This window comes from Anopheles cruzii, chromosome 2 (genome assembly GCF_943734635.1).
Source record: "Anopheles cruzii chromosome 2, idAnoCruzAS_RS32_06, whole genome shotgun sequence".
NCBI lineage: Eukaryota > Metazoa > Arthropoda > Insecta > Diptera > Culicidae > Anopheles > Anopheles cruzii.
Window position 1 is genome coordinate 50,880,177 of NC_069144.1, and position 12,876 is coordinate 50,893,052.

The 12,876-nt window shown below is 45.7% G+C and overlaps 3 protein-coding genes across 3 annotated transcripts in view; 2 read left to right on the forward strand and 1 right to left on the reverse strand.

Moving 5' to 3' along the window:
* Positions 1-2,219: 2,219 nt before the first annotated feature.
* LOC128268487 (cuticle protein 8-like) lies at positions 2,220-4,329 on the forward strand. Its single transcript, XM_053005603.1, has 3 exons — positions 2,220-2,308; positions 2,624-2,764; positions 2,867-4,329. Exons 1-3 carry the CDS (start codon positions 2,303-2,305, stop codon positions 3,140-3,142), a joined length of 423 nt encoding a protein of 140 aa, XP_052861563.1. The 5' UTR covers positions 2,220-2,302; the 3' UTR covers positions 3,143-4,329.
* Positions 4,330-8,215: 3,886 nt separating this feature from the next.
* Positions 8,216-9,705, forward strand: LOC128266909 (uncharacterized). Its single transcript, XM_053003698.1, has 3 exons — positions 8,216-8,221; positions 8,300-8,462; positions 8,522-9,705. Exons 1-3 carry the CDS (start codon positions 8,216-8,218, stop codon positions 9,703-9,705), a joined length of 1,353 nt encoding a protein of 450 aa, XP_052859658.1.
* A 179-nt stretch (positions 9,706-9,884) lies between these two features.
* Positions 9,885-12,876, reverse strand: part of LOC128266910 (uncharacterized) — a 57,131-nt gene continuing 54,139 nt past the window's right edge. The window contains exons 8-9 of the mRNA XM_053003699.1: positions 12,129-12,256; positions 9,885-12,060 (exon numbers count right to left, since the gene is read on the reverse strand). Coding sequence (XP_052859659.1) covers positions 12,057-12,060; positions 12,129-12,256 — 132 coding nt within the window. The 3' untranslated portion in view covers positions 9,885-12,056. The remainder of the gene's footprint in view (positions 12,061-12,128; positions 12,257-12,876) is intronic.

Genomic DNA, 12,876 nt, shown 5'->3' on the forward strand with positions numbered 1-12,876 from the left:
GAGAGTCCAGGCTGGAGAGGTGGATGCAGGTGGGTCGGGTCGCTTCACTAGCCATTTTTTGAAGTCATATGTGAAATTTCATTTTAATGTGTTACTTCATTCTTCCATTTAATATTGACGTATCATAGTATTTTTTACAATAAAAAAATCAAGTTCGTGCCGTGGTTGAATTTTTATTTTTTGGGCAAGGTTTAAAAGCAAAGGAAATTTATGAACGAATGTTGAAAGTATATAAGGACTCTTCTCCCAGTTGGTACAGTAGAAGAATGAGTTGCTGAACTGAAGTTTTTTGCTCCAAAAAGCGATGTGCAAACTTGATGCCGCATTCGCTAAAAATTTAACAAAAACACATTCGCATGCAACTTTCTTGGCAAAAGTTAGAACGTTTTCGAAAGGATAAAGCGGTTTTGTGCGTTGACTCATCACTATGGATGAGGGATAAACCTGTGTTTTTTTATCGAATCGTAAAACTTATTAAACAGTCTGGTATTTTTATCAAGGAACATGCCAGAAACGCTCAATAGAAATAAATGTTGTTTTAAATACATAAAGCCAACTACAAACATTTCGGAGATTAGTATTAGTAGTACGGCCAATGTTGTATTCTTGACAATATTATAACTGTTTTTTATTTTTGCTTTGAAACCAATTAGTCAGGTTACCGTAAACGACTTATCTTTAAATGAACCGCTCATAACAATTATTAGTAAAATTGCTTCTTCATTTTCTTAGTAATTGAATCGCATAAAAATGTTTCTATTCCATTGACTCCATCGTAATAAGAAATGCTAATTCCGTTACGTATTATAAATATAAGATGCAACGTTGTGGAATGACGATTAAATCTACATAAACGGCTTTTATTTCAAAATCTGTTTAACATCGATCTTGATAGTATAAACTCGTGCAAGTTACGCTATACTCATATTTACGCAAAAAGAACCGTTGAATAAAAATGTACATTTACTCTACAATGATCTATGCACACATGAAGTTGAGTAATACATTTATTCAAAAAACATTACTGTTTATTTTTGACACGAATTAAAAATAATTGGAGATTCTTTAAATAACATAACATTTGCCGCAACAGAGTAACGTTTGTCGACTTTCATCCGATTTAAGGCGCGTGAATCGAAACTTCAGACCACATTCATCGTGCAAATCCTCGTGCGTAGACCAGAATTACACTGTCCAGTATCATAGAGATAAAACGATTTTTCTAACTCATATTTAGCCCTAATAACTGATCGGCTACAATTAGTCACACTTAGTCAGCATCTTGTGCACAAGGAATTCAAAACATGTTCAAAAACTAACCAAATGTTACACTCTAATTAGTCTGACGGACACGAGAAAAACCCCTTTTTCACGTACGCACTGCATTAACCAATAAACATAAAACAAACACACACACAAAACGGGCTCGACGGAGGCGCCTCAGCGCTGCGTAGTTCATCGATTGGTCGAGGATCGGGCCAGCATATGCAATGGCAGCGTGCCTCGATCGCCAGGCGATAGAATGATCTCTGCTCGCGTAGCGCCCAGACCTCGGAAGCCCGCTCTCCATCTAACTCCGACGATCGTGAAAGGGTAGGGACATTCTACGCCCGAAAACGTGTTACGGCGCGACCCGAAGCTATTCCCGTCCCGTTCCGACGCTCCCGGGCGCCTAGATGTAGGCTGCGACTCATTACTCTTACTTTTAATCGCGTCCACTACACTTTCGTCACTCGGCGCGCGTGTCTCGCTCTCGGTTTCGTACGTCTGGTTTCACTTGCCGTCAGCCGCCGGGAGAATCGCAGAATGGTCGCTCTTGTGCTGGTGGTGGTCCTTTACTCGCGCAAGCTTTTGGAACTTTTCAATCGCCAACATTGCGCAGGATTGGGTACCACGAGGTGGTCTGGGCGGTTGTGTGCGGCTCGTGGGAGTGTTTGGCAGCACCCCCCCCTTCTCGAGGCTGGCTGGCGGCGGCCCATGCGCTCGGGTAGGGGCTTCGGCACGCGGTCGTTTCGGTTTCATCTGAGCATCCCCATCCAAACCTCGGACGGCTGGCTGTCCTTCTGACTCCGTCTGCGGGTCGGATCCCCTCCGTGCCCGCGATGGCACCGGGGGCCGGCAAACCCCGGAGGTCAGTTCTAGCCAGCGCAATACGCGTTCGCTATAAAAGCCGTTTTGGCCATAGCGGTAGTCATCAGTTCAGTTTTGGTTCTCGCAGAAGTGTCACAGCTTCACTTACAGTTACTGTCAGCTACTCCGGACGAGTCGAGTCATCCCCGAAACGCAAACCAAATCTTTCAAAATGAAGGTACGCAAGAAGCGCAGTTTTTGGCACGCTGTGTGCTGGATAGTTCGTGACCACGGTGCGGAAGAAAGTGAACGAAGAACGTTGGCGAGAAGTGCTCCCTGTTCAATCAAATAGGTTTCCTTCGAAAGTCAGTTGGGTTGGGTCCCAGGTTCTGGTCCAGAAGTCTGCATAGTTCACCGTGGTCCAATGACTAGTGTTTTGACGAGATTTGAAGATATGGACAATAATCTAGCACAATCTTCAACCGTCACACCAGTGTTATCGAACGGAAGACGCCAAGCTCTAAGTGTTTCTGTCCATCTTCCATCTTTGTAGTGCTTCATTGCCATCGCTTTGCTCGCCGTTGCCGTCAGTGCATCGCCAGTCGAATACGGCCACTATGGTGGCCCCGCTCTGGTCCATGCCCCGCTCGTGCACCACGCTCCCGTGGTGAAGCATCTCGTCGCTGAGCCAGTGGTAAGTACGCGGGCCGGATTTGGGAACGGGCCTCCCGCTCGAAGTGTCACCGGAATGCCGAATCTGATCGGGTCCTACGATGATCCCGTCCCGTGTCCCTAGGCCTACCCGAAGTACTCGTTCAACTATGGCATCAAGGACCCGCACACCGGCGACATCAAGTCGCAGGCTGAGGAGCGCGACGGTGACGTCGTCAAGGGCCAGTACTCCCTTGTTGAACCGGACGGTTCCGTGCGCACCGTCGACTACACCGCCGATGATCACAACGGTTTCAACGCGGTCGTCCACAAGTCGGCCCCGGCCGTCCAGAAGGTGATCGCCGCCCCGGTCCACGCCCACTACGCTCACGCTCCCGTCCTCAGCCACTACGTCCACTAGAGTCCGGACCGTCAGGACCACTCACGACAGCAACAGCAACAACAACACTCTCTAAGCATATCCATCACTCGTTAGTTAGTATCGTAGTCAACTCAACTCACTCTCACTGGGCCCCTGACGGAAGAAGGAAGAACCCTGCCGTGCGGCACCGAAGCCAACACACACAAACGCACGCACACACACACATGCGCGCATCGGTTGTTCACACAGACGCCATGCCGACGCCGTTAAGAAGGGGATGGGAATGGGCAGAACCTCCGCCAAGGAGGGCCGTTTAGTTCGTTACCTACATAGCTGCGTAAGGATACGTCCGCTTGATGGCGTCCGTCCCACCCACTGTCCCTGCGCCTCTTCAATCCTTTCCGCGTCAATCGACGTCCCAAATCCCCATCGCCATCGCCGCGGCGCCTAAATCGCCGCAACTCGCACGGCACGGTTCAGCTGAAGGGAGCTTTTTTTGCAAGCTTCCGGCGGTTACCGGGCGCGCGCGAAGCGAATCCGATTCGCGACCGAATGGCGATGGTGGTGTTGTGATGCGAAGGCGTTCTTCCTTCCTCGGCTTCCGTCTACCCTGGCTATTATGTTTTTGTTTTGTTTCCAATGATCTTCCAAGGAGATCTCCCCCAGGGAGTTCTGCAAATGATCCTTGTACCTCCCGCTCGTACGGGTGCAGTGTGGCATGCCGAGCAAGCCACACACACACTCACGACACTATCTCTATCTCTCTGTGATCTGTTACTGCTATTGATGCTGCAACTACTACTACTGCTATTACTACTACTACTACTACCACTACTATTGCCATTACTATTGTGCCTTCTCCCCACTCAAACAAAAAAAACGAACATGGACCGGCCGGCTACTGGCCGCTCTGCCCAGGGCTATGTTTCTTGTTGCGCCATCATATAGCGAACCATATCGGTGATAAAAAAAGGACACACGGGCTGGCACCAGCATATTGTGAACGGAACGGAGTAAAGAAAACCAACAAAAAACGTTATGCTCCCGGTACGCACCGTATGATTCAATCCGCCAAACCGAAAGGATTCGTTACGGTTGCGACACCTAAGGTGGGGTGGAAACAATAACACAAAAAAACACACAACAATTAGTGGAGCAAAGCTATCATCCATGTGAAACCAGGCACACTGTATCAGAACTGTAAATAATGAATAAAAAGCCACAATTTTTATACAAACGTACAGCACGGGTTGCGGGTGATTTGAATGCGCCTGAAAGAAATGAAGAATGATGATGTTAAAGCCTTTTTGTGCTTGTTCACTGTGCGTTACTTATAGTTGCTATTTTGTCGCTTCAATTAATGGAACGACTAATCCTAGCTTGCAGTTCAAGGATAATAAACGTTACATTACTTTTGTTCGAAAACTTATGATGTCAGACGAGACGTTTGAGCGCTAGCCTCGATTTCTTTCTGCCGGTGAAAGTTTAAACAACTAACAAAGAGAACGGAAAACGTAGAGCATAAGTAGTGAAAGTTCAACCTAAACTGTATTCACGTGCGCCACCCTCTACACCCGCGTAGGTTGCGCTAATACGGTAGTCTGTAAATTCTTAGCAGTAGCAGCGTATTCAGCCACACCTCGTCTGAAGTGTCAAAAACGGCAAACTGACGAGTGAATCACAACACGAGATGAAGGGCAAAAGTTAACAACAAGTCCGGCAACTGCTTACCGGAAGGAGAAAATCTCATTTCTGTTTGACCCACATTTACTACCTTTAACTGCACGTGGCGGATGGTAGTTATTTGAAATCTTCTCAAAAGCGCGACCCATTGTTTCGTCCGGCATCGGGACAGGATATGTGTGAATTTTGCGACCGGTTAGGCTCCCGCTGTGACTCACGTTCGCTAAAGCGTGCCATAAAATTTCTCGGCCGTTTAATCCCATCGTCACTTAGTATTGTTCTTTGGTGCCTACATTTGTCATGCTGTCATTTAAATCTCTGCTCCTAGCAGTTTGCGCCACTAAACGGTACCCTTTCCTGGCCAGTAAGGCTGGTCGACTTTTTCTTAATCCCAAATGATGCATCTTGTTTGCTTGCATTATTACCACATTACGCCCACCCTATCGCCCATTGATCGAACTTGCTGACAAATGGACTCAGTGTGGACATCGAAGTTTTGAAAAATGATCACTTGAAGATGCTACCGAATGGGCGCCACGATTCGCAGCAGGAGACGTTTTCGTCGTACTCTCATTAATCGGTGCTGCAAATCGGGGCACGTTCCTATATTCAACAGTATGTTTAACTGTAGTTGAATATTTATTTATTAGCTTAAGATGATTTAAAAATTCAAAGAAAACATTAACCACAACTCCAACCTCACTAGAGTCTGTCAGTGGAGCGTCAAGTGCAGCACACAATGTTCTAAAAGTAGCACAATAATTATGCTCATGCAGCGACTCATCTTTCTCACGCAGCGCACAGCTTTTAACGCTCATAAACCGACCGTTTGTAGGTTTTGCAATTCGTCACTTGCGAACTACGGCTACGACGGGAGATGTGAAGCCGAAGAAAGCATTCTTTTGATCACACCCTGGCGGTCCGGACCGGGCAATAAAAGAAGCACACTTTCGTTTCCGCAATTCCGCAAACAGCGCAACACCCGACGGCGACGCGAGTCAAGCAAACGCTTCAGGCCATTTTGTTGGCAGATGCTAACCGCCAAAATTTTTTATAAATACATACGCCAAACCCTGGCCACAGATCAGTCTGGTCGAGGGTGAACATCCGGCAGGAACTGACCCAGCACCGGTCCCGGGGGCGTCAACGTCAAATTGCTGGTGCTGTGAGGGAGTGAAGTTCTGCGTTTCATGCTCAACATCGTTCGTGTAATGGGACAAATTATCGTGTGGTGCTAGAATTGGAAGCTGTTGGGACCTGTTGTGCGGTTTTCCGGCTGAGCTGTGAATGGTTGTGGTTCTGACGACGGATAAAAAACTACACACAAAAGAACAATTCCGCTGCAATCATGAGGAAATTGGTGCGCTCGGTGAGTGTCCAATTTGTACATATTGACTAGAATTATGTATACAATTTTGAACCAACTAATTGTTGAAATCATTTGAACATTATGAATTGAAAAAGGGTTTATTGAAGTGCAACACCATGTCGAATTTAAATATACAGTTAACTTTGTTAAATATTTGTTCCAATAAAGATTAAAAAACCAATGTTTTAAAAGATACTTCATAATAAGTAAAGTAAAGTAGCAAAAATAATATGTTTGGCAAACTATTGACGAAACGAAAATGTAATACAACTTAGTTAAAGTGATTTTTAAATTAGAATGCGGGGGAAACTAGTATGAAGATGAATATCGCGTGATTATAGTGTAGTGACCATGTTTAGCAAATTAGTTAATATTTTTGAGAAACAGAAAAAATACAACTGTTTGGACTCTCAAATTCAATTCACAAAGCTCAATATTAGGCAGTATAAGTGTTTAAGTATATAAGAAAACGGAACGATGAGAATGTGCAGTAATTCAAAACTGTAAGCAAACGTGTGAGAAAGTGAAAAAAACAGAGTTGAAGTTGAGTTGATATATTAATAATCAAGTAGTACGTTACACAAACTAATCAAACTAACACTTCGTCAATATACATTTGGTTACGCAAATGCTTATCGCAGAGATAGAAACATTAAATTAGCATGACACATGTTGATCTCAGTTTTACGATCTTGGGTTAAGTGTTGAGTTTCGTCGTAAAATTGCGATCACCTAGCGATTGTTAGCCGATCGCTCGACACCACCAAGGAATCGCGGAAGCCATTTGCTCGTAAGCTCTTCTAAGTCGAATATAATTGCGGATTAGGTCGACGAGATTGCTGCCTGCTCGCGTTCCTTCCTAATTCTCCGAATGACTGACCAACCAACCTCATTAGGCGACTTCCGTGCGCTATTCTAAGACCGGCATCACCATCAGCCGGGCCCGAAAGTGGTCAGTACCATTTTGGGCTGCACGGTGGCCTACATACGGCTCATAGAACAGGTTTACTTGGACGCCAGAGAGCAGATCAGAATCCGGTGAACCGTCAAACTTCTTGTGCGATCGTTCGTTGACCCGATCCGGTGGGAGTCAACCAATCCGCTCGGTTGACGTTTGGCCGTCGGGATCGCAATTTAATTACGATGCGAGCGATCCGGCGTCAAGGGTTGGGCCGGCGATGCCAATTACCGACAGCATCGGGGTGCTGAACGCACCCCGTTCGGGTGCAGTTCATCCCGCTGTGAAAGTGCCGCTTCCATTTTTGACGTTCTGCCAGTAAACAGTGTTGTCTTTCCATTTTTCGAGGTGGGAAAAAGTTCGCCGCTGGCGCAGTGGGAGGATTGAATCACTTGATTCGTCGTTTCGGTTGCCACGACAGCTAACCTGTGACAACCTACACGCGACCGCGATCGTCCGTTGGGCGGGGAAGATGAGATGTTTGCGAATTGCCCCTCAAGTGCCGCGGAGTGCCACTTGGTGCCGCGATTCAAGCGATACTTTAATTGCGGTACGAGGTCGGTGTCATCAATTATACGGAAATTATTGTGTTGTTAAACCTGGAAGTCGAAGTTCGCAGTGCCAGAGATGATTGATGGAATGGCTTTACGTTGAAACATTGAAGTTTCGTTTTGGATTGACATGACTGAACGAAGGCACACATTATTGATCAGCTTAAAATTGTGTGTCGCTTAAAGTTTTGGCTATAATTATAAGACTTTCATAAAGTTGATCAATTACTGTTGAAATCTTCGCGCTTTGTTCATTGCCACGAACAGCCTTTTTATTGACAGAAATGGACGGTGTAATATTTTATTAATGTTTCTTATTTATGCACCGTCACAAATTGTTGGCTACATTGAGTCAGTTTTGGTCATATGAATGCAAAACTTTTATTTTATCAGCGACAACAACTGCCAACTAAACTTTATGACAATCCAAAGCGCAATTGATTTAAGGAATGTTATAGTTTCGAAACATTTTCAGATATAATTTCACTGTCAAGAAATGAGCTGCAAAACCTGACAAATAGCAATATAATGCTCTGTTTACAAGGGGTATAATGGGTGTAACGAACGTTGCAAATTAGATTCGGTAATTTCGTGGGTTCACTTTCGTCAAACTTTTCTCTCTATCCGTTCATCAGATTCTGTTCGCGGCCGTAATCGCCTGCATCTATGCAACCGACGTAGCACCATTCAAACGACAACGGACGGCAAAACTAGCCCGCAACTTCCCGCAGTTTGCACCGGTTGCCCAGCGGATTCAAAGTCTCGAAAATCCGATGTACAACTTTATTGACCCTTATGGTAGGAGCTACATACCGTTGTAAGTCGTAAAGTCATCTACAAAGATTGCTCCGTTTTAGGTCCCGGAACGTACGCATTCGGCTACGAAGTGGAGGATCCCCAGAGTGGCAATGTGCAGTTTCGGGACGAGGAGAAACTGCACAATGGCACCGTTCGGGGATCGTACGGGTATGTTCAACCGGACGGATCGGTCCTAATAACGAACTACGTGGCTGATGGTTTGGGTTACCGGGCGAAAACTGAGATACGCCGTGCGGATGGCCATACGGTGGCATCGTTCCCGGCCGGTGGCCCTGGAAGTTCGGCCCAGGATCGTTATTTCCCCGCGTTCGAGCAACAGGCCAGTACGATGAATCCTGCCGTGATGGCTGCCCTGCAGCAGCAACAGATCAACCTTAATCCCACGTACAGCCCGATCCTCGATGCGGGCGTCATTGATCCTCAGTATGCGGCAGCCATCGTCGGTCACCTGCATAACCAGCAATACAGCCCTGCCCAAGGTCTGGTACAGTATCCTTACGGTATACCGGCACCACCTTCACCACAGCACGCGGCACCTCCAGGGCATTTGGCACCACAGCACCCATCCGGAGCACTGTACGATGCACCCGCCAATTCCGGAGGCTTCAGTAACTTCATCAACCAGTTCCCGGCCAATCTTAACCCTTACAATCTCTACCAGAACCTACAGACCACCTTCCCGCAGATCCTGCCGCAGCAGAATCCGCTCGATCAGTTCGGTAACTCCCTCCAGAGTGGCTACCAGCAGCTGACGCAACCGAACGGTCCGTTCGGTAACTTCCTCAACAACGCCCAGAATCCCTTCCAGCAACAGTTTCAACAGTCAAACAATCCGTTCGGTAGTTGGTTGGGACAGAACCGCTTTCCGTTGGCGGGCGGTGTGCCAGGTGTCCCACTAGGGCTATCACAGTCACCACAACACCAACAGCTTCTGTCGTCTAACCGGCCAACGAACGTTCTCGGGGACATGCCAATTGGACCGGGCGCCTGGGGACCGGGGGGAATGCAGCACGTTCCGACCACCCGGCGACGCCGTCTGACGGGAACGACCAAGAAGCGCAACAAGCTGAAGACGCGCGACGGCATGGATTGGTTCGACGACTTTCTCGAGAATCGAAAGCGGCAGGTCATGTACGGTACAGTGACTCCGACTCCCAGTGAACCCGCCGAGGACGAGCTGGCGACGGAGGCGGCCCAGAATGGCAAGGCTGGCGATAAGTAGTATAAGGGACGGGAAGCTTTATTTATTGACCAATTATTTATGAAAAAAAGCTGTAACTTTAACCATTCAAATTGGGACTCGACCACTCGAGGCCTCGAAACCCAAACGCTACGAGAAACACGCGTACGCGAGCTAGTTTTATCAACATGAATAAACATTTATTTTACTAGATTTGTGTTTCTGCAGGTGTGTGTGTGGGTCTGTGTGTGTTTGTGTAGCTGCTGTACCGTGTATGTACCCACCCACATTTGGCCACTTGGTTCTTTGCTCGATACTTCGTGGGCTCAGCTTGTTTGTCGAGAGAATACTTGTTTCACCGTTTCTGTGTTTTGTGTGCGATTGTTTTGTTTCAACTGTTTTGATTTATTTTCTGCGTAGATCGAAAAGGGGGGTTGAAAATTGACATACGAACTTCTACATTTGCTATTCGTTACTAAGTTTGCTCCTTAATCAGAACTATAGAGAGAGTTCCACAAAATCGGGGGTGTGGGCCCGTCCGGGCAAACGTTCTACGGTGAAACGGGTATAGCTACGGCTTTGACTTTGATTTTGGTAATCCGGAGGCTCCTGACCAATTCCCCAAAAACTGACTAAACCAAATTTGCAGACTTTTTTGTTTCGCATATTCTAGATATAATTTAATGCAATAATTTTCTAATACCAACAAGGTTGACGTCGCTCTATTGACTCTTCTCTGTCGCTCTGTCCCGCTTTTTCTTTCTCGTGCTCCTCTGTTTCTCTTTCTCTATCTATCTATTTTGCATGCTTACTGCGTCAGTTGCTTCATTCGCTTACAGTCTCTGCTTTTCGCTTTCGCCATTGTGATTGAAGTGACTTTAACGAAGTGTTACCATAATTTCCGGTATTTTTAGAAGAGCTACGTCTACAGCATAATTTGTTTTTTTTTGTTTCTGCGTTTCTATTTTATATTTAATTGTTTTCTCTATTTGCATGCGTTTTGTATTCTTTGTTATTTGTTTGTTTAAAATCAGTCAAAGGTTAATACAGTTTGCTGCTTCCTAGAAGTCATATCCACACTAATCGCTATTAGTGGACAGTTTTGAGTAAACACTTTTCTGATACTTTTCTTTTAGTTTTCGTTTTCTCTTCCCGATTCGTCAACTCGGTAACGCACATTGGATAGTTGAATTGTTCTAAACAGCTTGAAGTTGATTAAAATTCTTTGTTTAAAACCGCTTATCCTCCACGCTACCTGTGTCGAACAAGTGTGATCGCGGGGCAATTTTTATATTGCCGTGTTTTGTCGGGTGAGGAAATTATGCTAAATTTTCTAGCCTCTAGCCCGCGGCTGATAGAGGCATTCAGGTTTCACCAAACTCGCCAGAATGCACCAGCGAGTACACACAGAATTGTAGCAGCTTAGCATCGCAAACCTGTCACCGCCAAAGGTGATAAAATACAGTACAACGAATACTTCATGGATCATCAATCAATACGATACTTATACGCTCCCACTGTATGTACTTTAGAGTTCTTTTTATATTTTTGTTTTCTTGGTTTTTGGCTCCGAAGTTTCTTGCTTTATTCGGTAGTTAAAGTACATGAGTTTCCCTTTCTTTTTGTTTTCTTCCTCAGCAGTTTGTTTTTGGTTTCGATTCCAATGAAATCTTATCGACAATCGACAGAATAATGTTTTGTGTCGTAAATTTATCTTTGTTACGTGTGAATTTTCTTTGCTTTTGCTTTGTTTACACCTTCCTATCGTGAACCATTAACACGCCCGCTGCTGGCTCTCCGAGGGGCGTTATCGGTCAATAAATAGTGCTAAAGGTTGTAGATTAATAATTTAAAAAAAACAAAGAGTTTACTAGGAGCGAGAGCCTAATGTTCTTCTGGGTTTTTGTGTAGTGGCTTCGAATGGATGGTCATTATTTTTATGTACACGGACTCGAACTCGTACTCGAGGCTCGAATTCTGTCGTTTCCATTAACATCTACGATTGTGATTGCAATAAATAACTTACAGCGAAAAGATCCATAAATAATAACGAGCGGCTAACGTTGTGTGCGTCATTATGTTTGTGTTTGAGTGTGGTACATTGCTGTGTGTGTGTGTGTGTGTGTTCGAATTTACATTGAAATATTGAGTGGCTTGAACGGGGATATGAATATTATCTACACAACGCTATCTTGCTACCAAGGGTCGGTTATGTTTCATGTTGGTCTAGTCGCTAGTGTCCGCGGGCAAACGGGCGACGAGAATGGCCTCTGCGTGGCTGAAGTAGCTCAGTTCGGGTGTGCCGCCATGCCGCCAGGATCGTGCTGGTTCGCTCCCAGTTGCTGGCTCTCCTCGAATGATCCGACAAAATGCTGATCGCGGTGTTCAGTGTTTTACCTTTGAAGAGTAATGAACGAAACGATTTACTTGAAGATCACCACAAAGTGCGCCCGCCACGCTCGTACCTTCCGAAAGCGCACGTGCCACTGTACTGTACGTCAATGTAGAAACCGGTGTTACAGGAGTCCTTCAGCATGTGGCACCGAGAGTGATATGTTCGGTTGTTGGTCCCGCACAGCTTCACGTTCGATGGCTCCTGAAGATGTTTGTTTTTGGGGTTGCGGAACGGCTTTCCGTTGCTCTGTAAGTGAAAATTAAAAATTAATTTGATTATTGTTAAATGCTTTCAAGTGACACATGAAAATGCAATGAAATCTTTTGTGAAAAACCCCATTTTAAGTGGTTTTTTGGCAATTATTCTGGCGCTGATTCAACATAATTGAAGACCGTCATTAATCGAATAATATAGTTTCGTCTAAATTTCTTCAATGCCTCATAGTGCATAGTTCCGTAAAGGATATACGCATACTTCGGCAACCTCGAACAAGCATTCTACAGAGCTCATTTTTGAGAAATAAAAAGCTTGAATGAAAAGAGGGAACGACTGCACAATGAATGAAAAATGTGTGCGAAACGAAAATTGAAATTTATTCACAATCTTTCGGTAACGATCACAATGACTACGATTCACAAAGCCCGACCGGCAGACACAAGGTTCCTTATTTCTTGTGTCCCACGCGTCCTACCAGGCACGGTCCGTTGACAGCCTACCAATATCTCCATCACTGTCGCGGTTCGTCTGCGTGCCAACGACACCGCCCGCCCGCCATCGGGGTGCATCGGTGATCGCAAAGTGCAGTCCAACGCTCGACA

Bases quoted from the DNA above. Each gene is read 5' to 3' on its own strand.
- LOC128268487 (XM_053005603.1), top strand. The intron at 2,765-2,866 runs GTAAGTACGCGG...CCGTGTCCCTAG, and splicing joins ATCTCGTCGCTGAGCCAGTG to GCCTACCCGAAGTACTCGTT.
- LOC128266909 (XM_053003698.1), top strand. The intron at 8,463-8,521 runs GTAGGAGCTACA...GCTCCGTTTTAG, and splicing joins CAACTTTATTGACCCTTATG to GTCCCGGAACGTACGCATTC.